The sequence below is a fragment of the Erinaceus europaeus genome, chromosome 10 (genome assembly GCF_950295315.1).
Source record: "Erinaceus europaeus chromosome 10, mEriEur2.1, whole genome shotgun sequence".
In the NCBI taxonomy this organism is placed as follows: domain Eukaryota; kingdom Metazoa; phylum Chordata; class Mammalia; order Eulipotyphla; family Erinaceidae; genus Erinaceus; species Erinaceus europaeus.
This window is the reverse complement of record NC_080171.1, coordinates 13,608,358-13,626,616: the sequence shown is the minus strand read 5'-3', so window position 1 is coordinate 13,626,616 and position 18,259 is coordinate 13,608,358. Positions and strand designations below refer to the sequence as shown.

The following is an 18,259-nucleotide window of genomic DNA, read 5'->3' as shown; positions in this document are numbered from 1 at the left end:
CGTTGATGCCGGTCCATGTTTCAGGGCTTATTTCAGTCCCAGTTCGGGCACCATATGTTGTTTTTGCTGGGTTATGTTGTTTTCACCGGGCTGGCTTCACGGGCGGGTAACAGACGACCAGGGACTTATGGTTGAGCTGTAGGCAGTATTTCTTTATTCATGCAGGACGCAGCACAATCTAAGCCGAGCTAAGCTAAACTCAAGGTAAAGTACAGTAAAACTCACAATGCTGTCTTTATATATACTTGCCAAGTAAGGTGGAAACAGGATGTGACATAGAGAGGATGGAGAGAAAAGTGACTGGTGAAAATCAGGGTGTGATAAAGAAGGGATCAGGGTGTGACAAGGAGGGGGGTGGAGCAAAAACATATCATGAAACTGGGGATTGAACCAATGCCCTGGAGGGAGGTGCTTGTTAACAGCGGTTATGTAAATAAAATAGTGTTAAGCAGGGGGGATTTAAACCAAATGAAACAGAAGGGGTCTCATGCATACCAACACACCACCACTCGGCCCCTTATTTTTATTTTTTATTAATTTTACCAAAATCACTGCTCAGCTCTGGTTTATGATGGTTCGAGGGATTGAACCTGGGACCTTAGAGTAGGGGTAGATAGCATAATGGTTAGGTAAAGAGACTCTTATGGTGGAGGCGCCCAATGTCCCAGGTTCCCAAGCCACTGTGAACCAAAGCTGAGCAGTGCTCTGGTAGAAGGAGAAGGGGAAGGAGAGAAAAAAAAAAAAAGAGGAAAACTCTGAACCCAGGACCTCAGAGCTTCAGGCATGAGTGTCTGTTTGCATAATCATGTAATCTTCTCTACCCTTAATCATAACTGGCATCCCATTTTACAGAAACATGAGCAGCTAAGTACTTGAGGGATCCTGGCTATCTTCTCAGGACAGACATTTGGTGTTCATGGTTAATTGGACCACATGCCTGCCCAGAGGTGTGTGCACTCCCTGCTTACCTAGAGCCTGCTGAGGTCTGGAAGCCTTCACCCTGGAGACTTGGTCAGGCTTGTTAGAGCACTGACTTGCTCCCAGAAGCCACCAGTTCAATTCTTGGCATCACTGTACGTCAGCTCTGAGCAGTGTGCTTGCCCTCTGTCTCTCCTCTCTCATAATACATACGTAATTTTTTTTAAGTGGGCTGAATCCCATGCATGCAGAAGGCATCACCTGGAGTCTGACAGACAGGCTGCATGATTCTACCCGTGATAATGGCAATAATAGCCAAGAACAAACTAAGAGGACAAAAAGCCCTGGGGTGTATTTCACACAGCCAGTTAACACACACAACCCCCCCCCCCAACACACACACCGCCACACACACACCAAAGCAAAACAAGTTACCAGTGAACTTGCAAAGATGAATACTGATGAAAATGTAGAGTGAATAGAGCTTCTCTGGGCATATAGAAACAATCTGCACACTTCTCAAAAAGGGGTTTCTTTCTAACTTCCACAGAAACAGCTGGTTCTTCAGAGGTGTCCAGAGAACGAGCCAGCAGATGTTGACAAAAGCAAAACCACTTTGGGTGAGCGGCTCAGGTGCAGCAATGGTGAGGGGGTCATATTTTCCCAAAAGCCCAGTAAGTGAAATGCTTTATACAACAACAAAAAGGGTATTTGATGTTTCAAATAATACATGGATGTGCAGGGGAGATAGCATAATGGTCTTGCAAAAAAGACTATTCATGCCTGAAGGCTACAAAGCCCCAAGTTCAGTCTCCTGAACCATCATAAATTAGAGCTGAGCAATGCTCAAAAAAAAAAAAGAAAAAAGAATTTTTAAAAAAAGGTATATGGGGGGAGTTGGGCGGTAGCACAGCAGGTTAAGTGCATGTAGTGTGAAGCATAAGGATCCCGGTTCGAGCCCCTGGCTCCCCACCTGCAAGGGGAGTCGTTTCACAAGCGGTGAAGCAGATCTGCAGGTGTCTGTCTTTCTCTCCCCCTCTGTCTTTCCCTCCTCTCTCCATTTCTCTCTGTCTTGTCCAACAACAACATCAATAATAACAATAACTACAACAATAAAACAAAGACAATCAAAGGGAATAAATAAATAAATTTTTAAAAGGTATATGGGAAAACCAGAACAGTATGTGGAGTTCTTTATGCTTATTATTCAATATTGCCTTTATTTTTTATTACATCTGGGACTGGGCACCATAATTTCCCTCACCCTCAGGTGAAGGCAGCTCACCCAGGGCTTGGGTCGGCATCTCTGTGAGCCCCACACCCCTTGTGTTATCACACTTCTGTGCTAACCCCACAGTCCCCTCCACCAAGCACCCTCTCCCCTGATCCTCTCACACCCTTCTCTAAATGGCTGAGTCCCTTCTCCCAGGTCAGCACCAGCACCCTTCCCCTTCTCAAATGCCTCTGCAGCTGCCTTTCCACACCTACTTGCAGCTTCCTGGCCTATGGCAAGTCAATGTGTAGCCGGGACTGTGTTTGGGGAAAGTCTGGCTTGACCGGCACCTCTCTGGGGTGGCCATATGGACTGCTGGCCCAGGCAGACACCATTGGAGGCCTCTGCACAGGATGTAACCAAGACCCCTTCTGGGGACGCCACACACGCCCACCTGCCAGCACGTGTCCTTCCCTCCTAATCCTGGTCCATTTGAGGAAGGCTATCTCCCGACAGCCTCTTCACTCCTGGGGGAAAGTGAGCCCAGAGCAGGGACAGCCTATCTGGGGGTTCCCAGCTAACTGACTACACAAAGACGGCCAATTTGCCAGCACTTTCTGTTAAGCCTGACTGCCCACCGGGGTGGGCTGGAACACCGCAGCCCCTTCTTTACTGGGGTGGGGAGTAGGGGCAGCGGCTGGAGCAGACTGGTGTGAGAGAATGGGAGGCTGATCCGACAACGAAGAGAAGATTCCATGTCTGGGGAGAGAGGATCTGAGTATGGGGGGAGGTGTTGCCCCAAGCTCTGGAGACCTGTGTGAGGGAGTGTGCCCTGCTGCCTCTGGGGTAGGTGGGGGCCTTTATTCTTGGGGTTCTGCCTCAGAGAGCCTCCTTTCTCCTATGGAACGGACTGGGGACCTGGAAGACTGGAGCCCTCGGCTTGCTGGGGGCCAAGTCTGGGGGTTGGGGTGCACAGAGGAGGGGGTCCCACACAGCAGGGGAGGAAGCAGGGCTGTGAGGATTGGATCCCCAGCCTGGAAGCCAGCAGCCCCTGGGGATGGGGGTGACAGCTGCAGTGCAGGGCCGGGAATCTGACACCCGGGTGGGCCCCACAGGCCCTTCTGGGAAGCAGGGGGAGGGTGGCAGGTTTCCTAGGAGTGGCAGTAGCCTCAGAGCTGAGGTCCCCCCCCCCACAGTCCCCAATCCAGTGGGCATTTCTCTTCTCTGCCCTTCTTTGCCTGGAGCAGTCCTTGTGCCCAGCCCAGGTGCCCTGCGTCAGCCATGGGACAGACCTGCCCATTCCCCTGGGTCCTTGGGGCAAATGTTGGAGGTCCCAAAGGAAGCGAGGTGAGTTGGGTGGAGTCCCCTTGGCTTTGCAGTCAGGGCCTCCAGTTTGAGCAAGCTGAACTTCTCGGCTGCTGTGACTGGGCAGACTGGGAGGAGCCCACCCCTCTGGGTCTTCTCACCCCTCAGCTGGTAGTGAGCAGTTGCTCTCTCTACACCAAGCAGTTTTCCTCGTGGGTTCAGGCTCCGGCTTCTGGGAGGCGCAGGCTCCGAGTGTGGATACTTTTACACTCTCACTCACTCAGTGGTTCTGTGGGGGCAGCCAGGCAGCAACAAGGGGCCCAAGGCAGAGCATCCACCTTCCTGCAGTGGGGAAGGGAGCGTCCAGGCACCCAGCTCAGGGCACAGCTTCCCCTCTGAGCGGGGAAAATGAGGGAGGGATGAAGAGACGAGTAAGTGGGAGAGAGGAAGAAGCGGGAAAGGGAGAAAGGGGCAGGAAACAAGGGAAAGGAAAGGAGGAAGAAAGAGGAAGGGGAGCAGCAGGGCCACAGAGGGGCTGGAAGGTGCTGGCCGAGTCTGCTATTCTGGGATATGAGGAAGAAATCTGAATTTCATGGTCGCGGGTTTGAGGGCCGAGTTTTGCCATGTCTGTCCTGGAGTGCTGGCTTCTCTGCGACAGTGTAAGGCCATCCCCGGCCCTGCAGGCCTCAGGCCCAGCACCGCTTTTCTGTCACCCTGCTGGGAGCACCCAGAGGCTGAGCCCCATGTGTCCTCAGTACCCAACCTGAAGTCAGGCTGCTGTCACCCTCTCTCTCCCCACCTCCCACCGCATACACTTCGGGGCTGAAAGGGCCTCAGGAGATGGAAGCAGTTCAGCAAACATGAGAAGGGTCATCAAGCCCCAGTGTGTGGGGGTATTCACAAAAAATGAGGGGAGGGGTCCCATGGGCCAGCTAGTAGCCCATGAGAATGTGGGAATGAAGGGGCCCAGAGCACCTGTCCTGTCGCTGGGTATGGGGAGGGTGTGAGAAAATGGGTGCTGAGGACACCAGCCCCTCTACTCGACACCTGTGGGTGACAGCAGGCCTGTCGCTGGTCCCCCCTCACCCCTTGCCCACTTCCAGTTCATCCAACCAGAGCCAGGCTGTGGGGCTACAGGTACTGCAGCTGTCAGCCATACGTGCAGCCGTGCGTGTGCGTGTGCGCGTGCGCGCGCAGCTTGCCAGTTGACAAAGCCTGGAAGAACCCAGAGCTGGCACTGAGTTCCTGCACACAGTAGGGACTATCCCAAGCTGGCCCCAACTCCACAGCAGGCTGCAGCTTTGGCCTTGTTCCTGCCTTTCTTCCACTACCCACCCCCAACCACCCCACTGACGCAGAAGAGGTGACTTTTCTTGCCTTAGATGATGAAATGGCTGTGGGAGGTCAGAAGTGGGGCGCCTGATCCAGGGATCTCTCCCAACCCCCACAGCAAGTTGCTCCTGACTGTGGAGAGGGGTTTCCCCTGTGCACCCCCAAAACAGAAGGAGCTGCAGGGGGAGAATGAGAACAAGGCTCAGGACACAGGTCTCTGTGGATGGGAGCTGGGCCTGAGCACTGGCTCACCAGCACGGGAGATGCTGTTTTCTCAGAAAGAGCCCCGAGGCTGCCCAGGGAACAGGGAGGGGCCCGGTCCTGCAGGGGTGAAACACCCACCAGAGATGCCTAAGAGGAAGACAGGCTCACTCAGGGACAGGTGGTTATTGAGAGTTGCTTCAATTCCCAAGCACAAGGGCAGGAAAGACAGCAGAATGGTTGGTTCTGCAAAGGACTTTCATGCTTGAGGCTCTGAGGTCTCGGGTTCAATTCCCTGCACCACCATAAGCCAGAGCTGAGCAGTGCTCTGGTAGAAAAACAAAAACTAACAACAACAACAACAACAAAACCCGAAGCTTTTTGTTTCCACTACTTCCACTGTTTACACCGCTTTACACAAATAAAACACAGCGGGCGGTCGAGGTTCCTCTCCTGGCACTGTGCTCTTGCCTGTGCCAACCTGCTCCGTGGAGGAGAGCAGAAGGGACAGCGTCCCTAGGTCACCGGGATGGAGGCCGTCGATGGTTTCACAGCAGACAGCGTCCTGTGTCCTCACCGGGTTCCCGAGGCTCAGAGAGGGGACTTGGGGAGGAGCCCTGGGTGGCCGGGTCAGGCCTCGCCCTCGTCCTCACTGGCGCAGCCCTCGGGCACTGCTGGGCCCTGGCACACCCGAGTCTCTAAGTACTCGGCCTTGAACCGCTCCAGCTCCCGCAGCTCAGCCTCTAGCCGCTCTCGGTGCACCGCCCGCAGCTGCCGCAGCTGCTTCATAGAAAAGGGGTTCATGTCGCTGAAGGCGATGCTGGTCAGCTTCCTGGGGAGACAGTGTGTCAGGCCTGTGTGCACCTGCCCTGCCTGGACTTGGTAGCTCTTGTTCTGCCCCGGTGGGAATAGTCCCTGCCCTCAGGAAGCTTGCTCTCCAGGGCTGGGAGACAATGCAGCAGGTAGAGTACACGCCTTTCTGTGCATGGGGCCCTGAGCACCATCCCTGACACCACATGAGATCACCAGCAAATGCTCCAGGAATGGAGCAGTGGGGCATTAGAAGCTCTCCTCTCTTTCTCTCTCAGGATACAGAATTTAAAGGGTAGGGGTGGGCAGGAGGCCACCAGTGGTGCTACGTATGTGTGAGACTCCCAGATCGTTCCCTGGAGAAGCATAAAAAAAAAGACAATTTCAGGGGGCTAGGCACAGCGGGTTAAGCACACATGGCGCAAATGCAGGGACCAGCGTAAGGATCCCCGTTCAAGCCCCCGGCTCCCCACCTGCAGGGGGTCGCTTCACAGGTGGTGAAGCAGGTCTGCAGGTGTCTGTCTTTCTCTCCCCCTCTGTCTTCCCCTACTCTCTCCATTTCTCTCTGTCCTATCCAACAACAACATCAATAACAACAACAACGATAAACAACAAGGGCAACAAAAGGGAAAAAATAGTCTCTAGGAGCAGTGGATTCATAGTGCAGGCACCGAGCCCCAGCAATAACCCTGGAGGCAAAAAAGAAAAAGACAATTTCAGATCTGCGACATAGCACACCTGGGTAGTGAGCTGCCTTGCCAGGTATGTAACTCAGGGTCAAGTCCAGCCCTACCATACTGAAGGAAACTTGATGCTGTGGCTACTTTCTGTTGTGATCATTCTATCAAAAACAGACTAGCAAATAAACAAAACATACTTCAAGTGTCAGGCACTGAGGCAGGAAGCAGCTCAGGGCTCTAGAAGCACTAAACCAACAAGGAAAGGGTGATCAGAGAAGGCTTTCTGGAGGAGGTGGCACATGAGCCGAATGAAGAATAAAAACTAGTTGGCCAGGAAGCCATGGAGATGGTGGAGGTGGCCAGGAGGCCTTCTAAGTAAAACCAGGAGCTTCACAGCCCAAGTCCCAGAGCTGCTGCACCTAGGAATTCAAGGAACACATTGGCAGGCCAGAGAGCACAAGTGTGTGTGTGGGGAGGGGGCAGGAAATGGATGTCAAGAAACGGAACTTCATGGAAGGCAACTGCCGTTAAGGGGTGGACAGGTCACTGAGCCGGTGCTGTGGTCTTAGAGACTTGTAAGCTATCATGGGGGATCAGCTTCCCCAAGGAGCTTCCACTTGGCTCCCAGCAGGAGCCCCTTGCTCTGTCCAGGGTGTGGGAGACGGGGCCTCACCGGGTGTCGCCAATGGTCTTGGTGAAGAAGCGCATGTACTGGTAGATCTCCAGGCTGTCCTGCAGTCTCAGGATGGCCTCCTCATTGTACTTGAAGATGGCCAGGGCATAGCGGAACACCACCTGTGGGTGGGTGGCGTGGGGGCTCAGCTCAGGCATGGGGTTGGGGGCGGGCCAGGTGGAATCCAGGGAGAGGAGAACCCGCCAGCCCAGATGTGCCCCTGACCAGGATTCAGAGGGCAAGACTGAGAGCAGATATGTAGTGAGGGGTGACTGCAGACCCCAAAAGGGTGCACAACTTGGAACTGGAGGACTGCGGTGACTGGGCCCTGGCTCCAGCCTGACTTGTCCTGGGGTCCTGGGCGAGGCATGGCCTCTGCAGGAGAGTGTGTGTGCGTGTTTACATTTTTAAAAAATGTTTTATATTTATTTTCTCTTTTGTTGCCCTTGTTTTTTATTGTTATTATTGCTGTTGTTGTCATCGTTGTTGGATAGGACAGAGAGAAATGGAGAGAGGGAGGGGAAGACAGAGAGGGGGAGAGAAAGATAAACACCTGCAGACTTGCTTCACCACTTGTGAAGCAACTCCCCTGCAGGTGGGGAGCTGGGGGCTCAAACTGGGATCTTTACGTCGGTCCTTGCGCTTCACACCACGTTTGCTTAACCCTCTGTGCTACCGCCTGACTCCCGTGTGTTTTAATGATGCCTTTCCGTGTGTGTGTGTGTGTTTATTTATTCTCTTTTGTTGTCCTTTTTTATTGTTGTAGTTATTCCTGTTGTCATCGTTGTTGGATAGGACAGAGAGAAATGGAGAGAGGAAGGAAAGACAGAGAGGGAGAGAGAAAGGTAAGACACCTGCAGACCTGCTTCACCACTTGTGAAGAGACTCCCCTACAGGTGGGGAGCTGGTAGCTTGAACCGAGATCCTTACACCGGTCTTTGTGCTTTGTGCCGCATGCATTTAACCTGCTGCACTACCGGCAGACCCCCGTGTGTGTGTGTGTGTGTGTGTGTGTGTGTGTGTGTATGTGTGTGTTTTAATGGTGCCTTTCCATGAGTTGTCAGCAGAGATGAGATGGAGTGATAGACCCTGGGTACATTGAGGCAGCTGCATAGGGACTAGGGGGCAGAGCCTGGGTGTAGACCAACTTGGAGTTTAAACAGGAGGAAGTGAAATAGGCCCTGGAGGCAGGAGGGGCCAAAGACAGAACAGCAGTGCTCTCCAGAGAAAGGACCCCCACACCCCAGCTTCAGGAAGCGTCCTCAAAGGGGCCCCATGGCTTCCCCTGTGCTGCTCTCAGGGGATTCTCTCAACAGCCCTGCCAGGTGAGCATGCCCTCCTCACCCCCCAGGGGCAGAATGGGGGTCCAGCGGGATGAAGGGCCACACCTTGGTGCCCTCATACAGGAAGGCGTCCCAGACCCGCAGGAGGATGCTGCTGATGAGGCTGTCTGCAAAGACCACGAGGAACCAATTGAAGGTGACGACGGAGAGGTCCACACGGTGCTGCCCCAGGTGGGCCATCAGCCGGGGCAGCTTCTCCTCGAGCAGGTCCAGGAGCACCCGCTGGTCCACCTGGAAGCCAGGGAGAGGCCCGTCAGCTGCCATCCCAGCCCTCCCACCCACTCTGTCCACTCATGGTCCCAGAGGCACCAGCAGGGGTCCTGTCCCACTCAGGGGCAGAGTGCTCTGAGGAGTCACGGCTCAGGCCCCTGAGACAGGAACGGCAGACAGGGCTCGTGGCTTCCGGCGTGGGCATAGGCGAGGTCTCTGGAGCTGAGCGGCCTGGGGCTCTGGTGCTGACATCACTGTGTGCTTTTCACTGCTGGCCAGAGAGAGTTTTGGTTTCTTTGCTGCCCTGAACGTCAAGTGAAGCCTGGGCTCAGGCGTGTACCAGCTGAGATCGTGCCTGCTTCTCTAGTCCCGTGTTGAGATTAACACAAGCTCAGTGCCTCTGAGACCTGGGGACAGGTGGGGCAGCCATACTGTCGGGCTGTGCTGGCCACAAAGGACTCTTTCTGCTGAACAGTGGCTGCCTGCAAGGCCAGGTCTTGCTCCACCCCGTTCCACTCGACCTGAGTGGCCCTGCTCAGCACTGGCCCCAGACACAGCATTTTTGTTGCCTGCCTTCTACCTACATGACAAGTCTGTGTTAGTTTGCTCTTCTTTTTAAAAATTCTTTTAAAGATTTTTTTAAAAAATTATCTTTACTTGTTGGATAGAGACAGCCAGAAATTGAGAGGGGAGGGAGTGGCAGAGAGACAGAGAGACACCTGCAACACCGCTTCACCACTTGCAAAGCTTTCCCCCTACAGGTGGGGACCAGGGGCTTGAACCCGGCTCCTTGCGCGTTGTAATGTGTGCGCTCAACCAGACGCACCGCCAGCCGGCCCCAAGGCTGCTCTTCTTCTCCAGAATCTGCTGGTTTCTCAGTCCTCTCTCTCCACCTGCCTCCTCTTCCAGGCTTGACCTGCCAACTGTGGCAAGCACCCTGGCTTCCCTCCCTCCCACCCTCGGTACTCCCTCCCTCCCTCCCCCTCTTCCTCCCTGCCTTCCTTCCTCTTTCAGAACCCCAGGTCTGCTGCAGAAGCCAAGTGTGCAGTTCAAAACCCAGGGTGGACTCACTGACTCAAGATGAGACTAAACCAGCTAGAGAATTTACAGATCAACTGATTCTAGTGTCTGGGATCCACTGATAATTTTCAGATCATCCAACTGGAGGTGTGGGAATATAAATAAAATGACACTGGTCTCCTCTGTTGTGATTATTGATAATAAATAATAAATATTTATTTGGGTGGTAGATACATAGAGGTTCATTATATTACTTTATTGTTTTTTTTTACATTTAAAAGTTTCTGGAGAGAGAGAGCGACAGTGCCCTTGCTTCTTTCTTTCTCTCTCTCTCTCTCTCTCTCTCTCTCTCAGAGCACTGCTCAGCTCTGGCTTATGGTGGTGTTGGGAGTTGAACCTGGGAGCTTGGAGTCTCAGGCAATACCTTTATCTGCATAACCATTATGCTATCTCCCTCACCCTACACCATAATTTCAAAGATGTCAAACTGGAAAAAACATGAAGCATTTCTCAGGGTGCCTTGCCCTTAGAGGTGCCCTGTGCTGAAGTTCTCGTGATGTGTGAGAGGAACCTGCTGGGTTGGGGAAGCCCGAGAGGGAGCTAGTTCCTCTCTCTGCCCTCTGCTTCTTGCAGCTGGGACCACGTCCACAGTGCTGGAGGTGATGCAGCCACAGAGTATAGACCGAGGCTGAAAGCAGAGCAGAGAGTCTGGAGTTCTGGACCTTGTCGTCCTCTGGGAACGCAACTCCCCATTTAACCCACTGGTAAGTGAGGTTTCCTAACACCATCCTTCCCTGACTTGCCCTCCGCCAGCGGATGACACTGGGTTTGGGTTAGAGGTTAGGGTTAGGGGGTTAGGGTTAGGGGTTAGGGGTAGGGTCCTCGCCTCCAGTCCTGACTTCTCCCCTCAGCTTCACCCCTGAACACAGTCTCCTGACCACCCCAACCAGGAAGAGTGCTCCTAGTATGGGAGGAGAGAGATGGGATGTTGGGGGTGCGAAACAAGACGGGGTGTGGGGTGGGGTGGTTTCTCGTTCACTCCTCTCAGCCAGCCAAGCAAGCAGCGGTACTTCCATGTAGACGGTGCAAAGTGGGGGGCCCGGGGTTGGGAGCACTGATGTCACTTTCCAAGGCCACAGAGCGAGTCACTGAGGGCTGGGCTCTGCAGCAAGGCTCAGGTGCCTGTACAGGTGCAGGCCTGTGTTTGGGAGGCTAGAGGGAGGTAGGGTGGTGAGGAGGCAGCAGGGGCGCTCAGGGGAAGCAATCAGCCAGTGTGAGGAGCCTTCACCTCCTCCACCATCCACCCTGCCTGACCACAGTGTTGACATGCTTCTCATTTTTCTTCTTTCTCTCTTTTTAAAATTATCTTTATTTATTTATTGGATAGAGACAACCAGAAATGGAGAGGAGTGGGGGACATAGAGAGGGAGAGAGGCAGAAAGACACCTGCAGCCCTGCTTCACTGCTCGCAAAACTTTTCCCCTGCAGGTGGGGACCGGGGGCTGAAATCTGGATCCTTGCGCACTGTAACATGTGCACTCAACCAGGTGTGCCACCACCTGGCCCCCTGTGTTGAAATTCTTTTTCTTTGTGGTCATTATCAGGGTTTCACACTGGTCTGGTGTGATTTTTCTAGATAGAGAGAGATAGAAACGAAGAGAAGACACCGCAGCACTGAAGTGTCTTCTAATGTGGGGGCAGGACTGGAACTGGGGCCACGTGCACAGGGAAGCAGGCATACTCGTTTCACGTGCACAGGGAAGCAGGCATACTCGTTTCACGTGCACAGGGAAGCAGGCATACTCGTTTCACGTGCACAGGGAAGCAGGCATACTCGTTTCACGTGCACAGGGAAGCAGGCATACTCGTTTCACGTGCACAGGGAAGCAGGCATACTCGTTTAAACTTTTTTTTTTTTTTTGCCAGTCTTGACATTCTTTTTTAAAAAGATATATTTTGTTAGGGGAAGATGACTAGAAAACCCAATTTCATCAGGACCCAGAGAGAGAAGATGAAAAAAGGAAAGACATTTGGAAGTAGTAGCAGTTGTAGGTGTGACTTAAAAAGGAGAAGGTAGGACTATAGAAAAAAAATGGGAAAAACATATCTGTATATACATATATATGTGTACACACACACACACACACACACACACACACACACACACAGATAGTTACAGAAATAATAGTCAGCCCATATCTGTGACCTTGGGAGAACCACTGCAGTTTCCAGTGGAGGGGATGGGACACAGAACTCTGGTGGTGGGAATGCTGTGGAATTGCACCCCAGCTATCTTGTAATTTTGTGAATCAATATTAAATTACTACTACTAAAAAGATATATTTACTTACTTTTATTTCTTTAAAATGTTTTATTTGGGGCTATGTGGTGTCCCACTTGGTTGAATCGACATGTTACCACGTGCAAAGACTTGGGCTCAAGCCCCTGGTCCCCACCTTCAGGCAGAAAGCTTTGCGAGTGGTGGAACAGGGCTGCAGGGGTCTCTCTGTCTCCCTCCCTATCTTCCCTTTCTCTCTCAATTTCTATCTCTAGCCAATAAATATAATTAAAAATACTAAAAATATATTTTATTTCTTGTATAGAGGCAGAGAAATCAAGATGGCAGAGGGAGATAGGAAGAGAATAGGACTCCTGCAGCCCTGCTTAGCACTCATGAAACATTCCCCCTGCAGGTGGGGAGCCGAGCTTAAACTGGGTCCCTGTGGATAATGCAGTGTACACTCTTATATAGAGTTGTGTTGTTTTGTTACCAGAGCACTGGGACCTTGGAGCCAGCGTAATGGGTATGAGAGAGTTTTTGTGTGCCTATTATGGTCTCTCCCCATCCACCTCATTTATTTGCTACTGAGTGATAAAGAACCAGAACATAACTGGCATCTACCATGCTGAGGACTGAGCTGACACTACCCACTATGCCACTTCCTGGGAGACTGCTTTGAAATTCCTCACTGGCCAACAGTGATACTCGATCATCTTCTCTCCCTGAGACTGGCTGCTGCCAGGGGCATAATGCCACCACTGGGGTCACAGCAATCTATCCCGTGGGCATTACCCTGACCCTCCTACTGGCCTTCAGCTTGTTGGGACCACCCAGCAGTCCCCGAGCGGGGTTACTGGCCCATCATGCAGAGGGAGAAATGGAGGCCTGAAAGGCTCCTGACTTCTCTGGGATTTTTGCTGGCCTGCAGTGTGACCTGAGGGTCGTGACCCTCCCCCCCCCCCCCCGCCCCTGGCAGCTCACCTGGGAAGCTGTCAGTGTCTTGCTGTAGTAGTCAGCTGGCAAGATGGTCTCCACGATGGCCACGAGGCACCAGAAGGCACTCTCCTCTTCATCCAGGACCAGCAGAGAGATGGCCGCAAGCCTGGGGGTGGGGGCGGCAGGTATGTAGTGACCCACACAAGTCCCAGCCAGGCGGACTAGGGCAGAGGGGCTTGCTGGTCCCTCCCCAACCCCACTCCCCAAGCAGGTCAGTGCTCCTGCTGTCTGGGGTGAGATGAAGATACAATTTGTTTTTATTGCCAGGACTTTGCTTGTGCTTTGTGATTGCATGTTCCCATCATCACTATTTTATTATCATCATCATTTTTTTCCCCTTTAGGCCATATAGAGGGTGCAAGACAGAGGGAGAAAGAGACAAAGAGAGAAACCATAGCACCGCTCCACCACTTGTGAAACCTCGCCTTTGTACAGTGCTCCCGGGAAGGTGCTGTTCAGGGGCTCAAACCTCATGTGTGGTGAAGTGGCTCCTCTGCCAGGTGACCTAGCTGCCTCCCTGTCCCAAAACAGACGTAACTTTCATTTTGGAGGGTTACTCAGGGTATTTCTAGAATAAAGTGGATCATGTCAGAGCAGGGATTCTGGAATGCTGTAGCCTAGGTGTGATTCTAGTCCTGCAGTTTCTCTGCTGGGTGCCCTTAGTTAAGTGACGGAGGCCTCCTTCTCTCTCACCTTCTCCTTACAGTCACAGGACTGCTGTGAGGATGAAAGAGTTAACACATATTAAATGCTCACCACAGTGCAGTCGTCTTCTGAACAGTCGCGGTCTTTGCAATCTTAGCAAGTATCTGCACCGGCTGTTTATGAGTCTCTGGTCTGTTACTTTGGATTCATGACCTCCAGCCTTTCTGAGGTACACTTTTTTTTTTTTTTAAAGCAAGTTGACTCTCAAAAGACTAATAAGGAGAAGGAGAAGAGGAAGAAAAAGAGGAGGAGGGAGGAGAAGGATGGAGGAGGAAGAGGAGAAGGAAAAAAGGAGAAGAATAATGAGAAGAAGCAGAGGAGGAAGAAATCTGTCTCCTCAGTAGATCAGGAGGAAATTTCTCTCCACTCTGGTGAAAATATTTGTACAAATCCTTCTGAGCCCCAGCTAAGTAAATGGGAAGACAAACAGGAAGCTCTGTCCTATCCAAGTTGGGGTCAAAAGGAGAGAGGGTAGGGCTTCCAAAGTCGATTCATTCAGGGATAAGAGGATGTGGCCACCATTTTCCTCACCTGTGCCCATGGCAGACATAACTGATGGATTGGAAGCTCTTTCCCACTGCATCTGCCTCATAAACTCTCAAGGGCTCCACATACCTGCTTCCTATTGGTTTTCCTGTTCTAGACAAACTTCCTGTAAAGACAGGAAGAAGGCAGCCCAGGAAGCAAATGTGACTTGCTTAAGGTCGCATAGCTTTCAGTGATGCGAGGTTACTGGTATCAAGCACTCAGGGTACTTCAAACGTCAATTCACCGTCCAGGGATGTGGTGCAGTGGATAAAGTGCTGAGCTCTCAAGCATGAGGTCCTGAGTTCAGTCTCTGGCATTATCTGTGTCACAATGATGCTGTGGTCTCTCCTCCCCAATCATTAACAAACCAATCTTTTTGAATTTTCATTGCTGGGGTCTCACTGCTCTGGGATAACTTTTTCAGAAAGACAGAAACGGAGACAGAAGGAGGGAAGGAAAGGTATCATAGCACCAAAGCTCCCTCCAGTGTGGTGTGTATCAGACTTGCACCTGGGTCATGTGTTGGTCTGCTTCTAAATTCTGTTTCTAAGACCCCTTCTGCTTAACACTGTATTCTATTTACATAGCCACTGTTAACTAAGCACCACCCTGCCTCCAGGGCATTGGTTTAATCCTCACTGTTTTGAACGCTTTTTCCTTCTCCCCACCCCCTATCCTACGTACATCCTCTTTGGACCTGATACTTCCGCCGCAGGACATAGAAGGACAGGATTGTGATTAGAGATAGCTTAGATTGAGCTGTGTTCCACATGAATAAAGACTGAACTGCGTACCACTCAGCCACGAGTCCCTGGTCGTCTCTCTCTCCCACCCGCAAAGCTAGACAGGCATAATGGTGCCTGAACAGCGAGTGGCAGTCATGTGTGTGGCAAAACAGGCATGCTAGCCAGGTGAGCTATCTTCCTGGTCCAATCAGGAAATCTTTTTTTTTTCTTTCTTTCTTTTCTTTTTTAATTTTTAAAAATATTTATCTATTCCCTTTTGTTGCCCTTGTTGTTTTATTGTTGTAGTTATTGATGTCGTTATTGTCAGATAGGACAGAGAAATGGAGAGAGGAGGGGAAGACAGAGAGGGGGAGAGAAAGACAGACACCTGCAGACCTGCTTCACCACCTGTGAAGTGACTCCCCTGCAGGTGGGGAGCCGGGGGCTCAAACCAGGATCCTTGCTGGTCCCTGCGCTTTTCACTTCGTGCACTAACCGGCTGCGCTACCGCCTGACTCCCCTTTTCTCAGGCTTTCAACAAGTATGTCTGTCTGCAAAAGGAGGGAGTGAAATGGGAGAGAAAAATACTTTTAAAGCCATTCCGCTTTTGATTTAAAATGTTTGTTCTAAGTGAGCACTAAGCCGCTATTACGCCACCGGCCACTCTCTAGACAGACGGGTTTAGGTTTTGACCTGGAACCCCTGGAAGTGGGTCTGTCCTCGAGATACTATAATGCAGTTCTAATGTCCACCACTAGATGGCAGCACCAAGACAAGTAGATGGGATCTGTAGGTTTGAAGGGTCTAGGCCAGAAAACAAGAAATGAAAGGAAAAACAAAACACAGGGCAAAATTCAGACCAGGTGTGATCTACCACAACAGAGGCAAGGACTCTAAGTGGGGGCGACAGGAGAGGGTTGAGAAGGTGCTGGGGAATTGGTTCATGATGGTGATGGGGGACTTGAGTTGGTGGTGGGAGTGGTATGCAGGCACCTATCACAAGGTGATAAGAAATTGTACTCGGGTGGGAGGGGTGTAGGAGTAGACAGCACAATGGTTATGCAAAGAGACTCTCATGCCTGAGGCTCAAAAGTCCCAGGTTCAATCCCCCGTACCACCATTAGCCAGAGCTGAGCAGGGCTCTGGTAAAAGAAGAAAAAAAGAAGAGTTGTCATGTGACAACTGCCTTGCACATCATTATTTCCTATTATATAAAAAAGAGGGGGCCAGATGGTGGTGCATCTGGTTGAGTGCACATTACAGTGTACAAGGATCGGCGTTCAAAGCCCCTGGTCCCCACCTGCAGAGGGAAAGCTTTACAAGTGGTGAAGCAGGGCTGCAGGGGTCTCCGTCTCTCTCCCTATCTCCCCCCTTCCCTTTCAATTTCTGCCTGTCTCTATCAAGTAAATACACAGATAAATAAAATTTTAAAAAAGAACGGATACATTGCACTCTCCTTATTTTAACAGGCTGTTCCAGTAGAAATAACTTTCTGTGGCCAGGGAGGTGGCAGTGCTGGGCTCTCAAGCATAAAGTCTCAAGTCCAGCTCCCAGTATTGTATGTGCCAGAGTGATGCGTGATTCCTCCTTCTCTCTCTTATAAATCTTAACAACAGCCAATAACAATATAACTGTCTGCTTAAAGTAATCATATAAATATTCACCTAAATACCAAGTTATTGGGGAAAACAAAACAGCACTCAGAATGAGGACATACCCTGTGAGTGTCTCCCTCCTCTCTGTTCTCAGTCATTGCTGGATGTCCCTCTGCAGCCTCTGTGCTGCCTCTCTCGACATGGGGAGAAGCTTCTTTCCTTTTCCTGAGGTTTAGCTCTGTGCTGCGACCTGCCAGAAGCTCGTTCTGCCCTTTCAGACATACCAGACTCCCATGTCCAGATGTGCCTAACCCCACGTCTGAACATCTAGTCAGAGAAAGAGTCTGTGCTGCACCCGGACTGCTCTGAGTTTCCATTCTGGGTCAGGACAGATGAAAGGAAGGACTAGGTCTGCAGACCAGACCCGGAGGAGCACCTAGCTGCTCACACCCCATCTGGTCTCACTGGACAAGGGGGCACCAGTACCCGCCTTGCAGGCTTTACATGAGGCAGCCAGGAGGTCCCTGTTAAGCTTCAGTAGCTGCCTGATCTCTGCATTCAGTGCAGAGGTTACGCAGCGGGCTGAGGACACAGTGTAACGGTGCTGCCAAAGCCTTTCATGCCAGAGGTTCTGGGCTCCCAGGTTTAATCCCCAGTGCTCTGGTCTCTCTCTTGCAGTATCTTTCCCTCTGTATCTACTCTTTCTCATTAAAGTAAAGTAAATAAAATAAAAACCATGCAGCCTGGGAGGTAGCACAGTGGGTAGAGTGCTGAGCTTATTATGAGCATGACGTCCCAAGTTTAGTCTGGCATTGTATATGCCTGCGTGCTGCTCTGCTTCTCCCTCTCTCTCTCTCTCTCTCATGTTAATAAATTAATTTATAAAAAGGTAAAATACATTATTCATACTAATCCTATAACTTCCAGCATCCTTCTCCTGTTGTTCCTTATGGAGTTTGACATGTTCAAACAAACAAAAAGCCTTCTTTGCTTGGGAAATGAACACATGTATGAATGGGTGCATTTCTTTGACATTTAAAAAAAATTATTTTATTATTAGAGACAGAGAGAAATCAAGAGAGGAAGGGGAGACAGAGAGGGAGAGAGAGAGACAGAGAGACACCTGCAGCCCTTCTTCACCACTGGTGAAGTTTTCCCCCTGCGGGTGGGGACCAGGGGCTTGAACCTGGGTCCTTACGTGCTGTGACGTGTGAGCTTAAACAGGTGCGCCACTGCGAATGGATGCATTTCTATAAACGGACATATTCGGGCAGTCAGAGTAGCGTGACATCTGAACATGTTGTTCAAGAAGTCTTGGACTGAGAAACATAATTATTGGGGCTTAACTCTGAATCCTAATAATTGTACAAGCACACCCTCACTTTCACCCTATTTGGGTTGGAAATAAAAAAAAAAGAATAAAAATAATCTACCTTTGGGAATCATTCCAAGTTGGTAAGGATACACTGAATGTTCACGGTGTTAAATGCCACGCAACTGCCTATTCTGAAACAAGGAGCAGAAGGGCTTCTGTGAATTGTGCAAAGCGGATAGGAACTTGAACTGAGCAAAGCCTCGCTTCGGGAAACATCCGCGATTAAACAACCTCTATCTCAGTGGTTAGTTGAGGGCACCTATGAGAACCCCCCACAGCCCCACAGTCCTGGAAGGGAGCCCCGGCTTTCTGCTGTTGGGTCAGAGCTAGCACCTGGGGCCTGAACCTG

At 51.2% G+C, this 18,259-nt stretch overlaps 1 protein-coding gene across 4 annotated transcripts in view; it reads right to left on the bottom strand.

The window, feature by feature from the left end:
* Positions 1 to 5,329: 5,329 nt before the first annotated feature.
* TBC1D2 (TBC1 domain family member 2) overlaps positions 5,330 to 18,259 on the bottom strand; it is a 70,299-nt gene continuing 57,369 nt past the window's right edge. For 2 of the 4 annotated variants that reach the window (XM_060199108.1, XM_060199111.1), the window contains 4 exons: positions 12,968 to 13,088; positions 8,521 to 8,706; positions 7,133 to 7,254; positions 5,330 to 5,801 (listed from right to left, as the gene is read on the bottom strand). In XM_060199108.1, the coding sequence (XP_060055091.1) occupies positions 5,600 to 5,801; positions 7,133 to 7,254; positions 8,521 to 8,706; positions 12,968 to 13,088 (631 nt within the window). In that variant the 3' untranslated portion in view covers positions 5,330 to 5,599. Of the gene's footprint in view, positions 5,802 to 5,823; positions 6,136 to 7,132; positions 7,255 to 8,520; positions 8,707 to 8,745; positions 9,093 to 12,967; positions 13,089 to 18,259 lie in introns of those variants that run through there. The other 2 variants (XM_060199109.1, XM_060199110.1) reach the window with 2 other exon arrangements.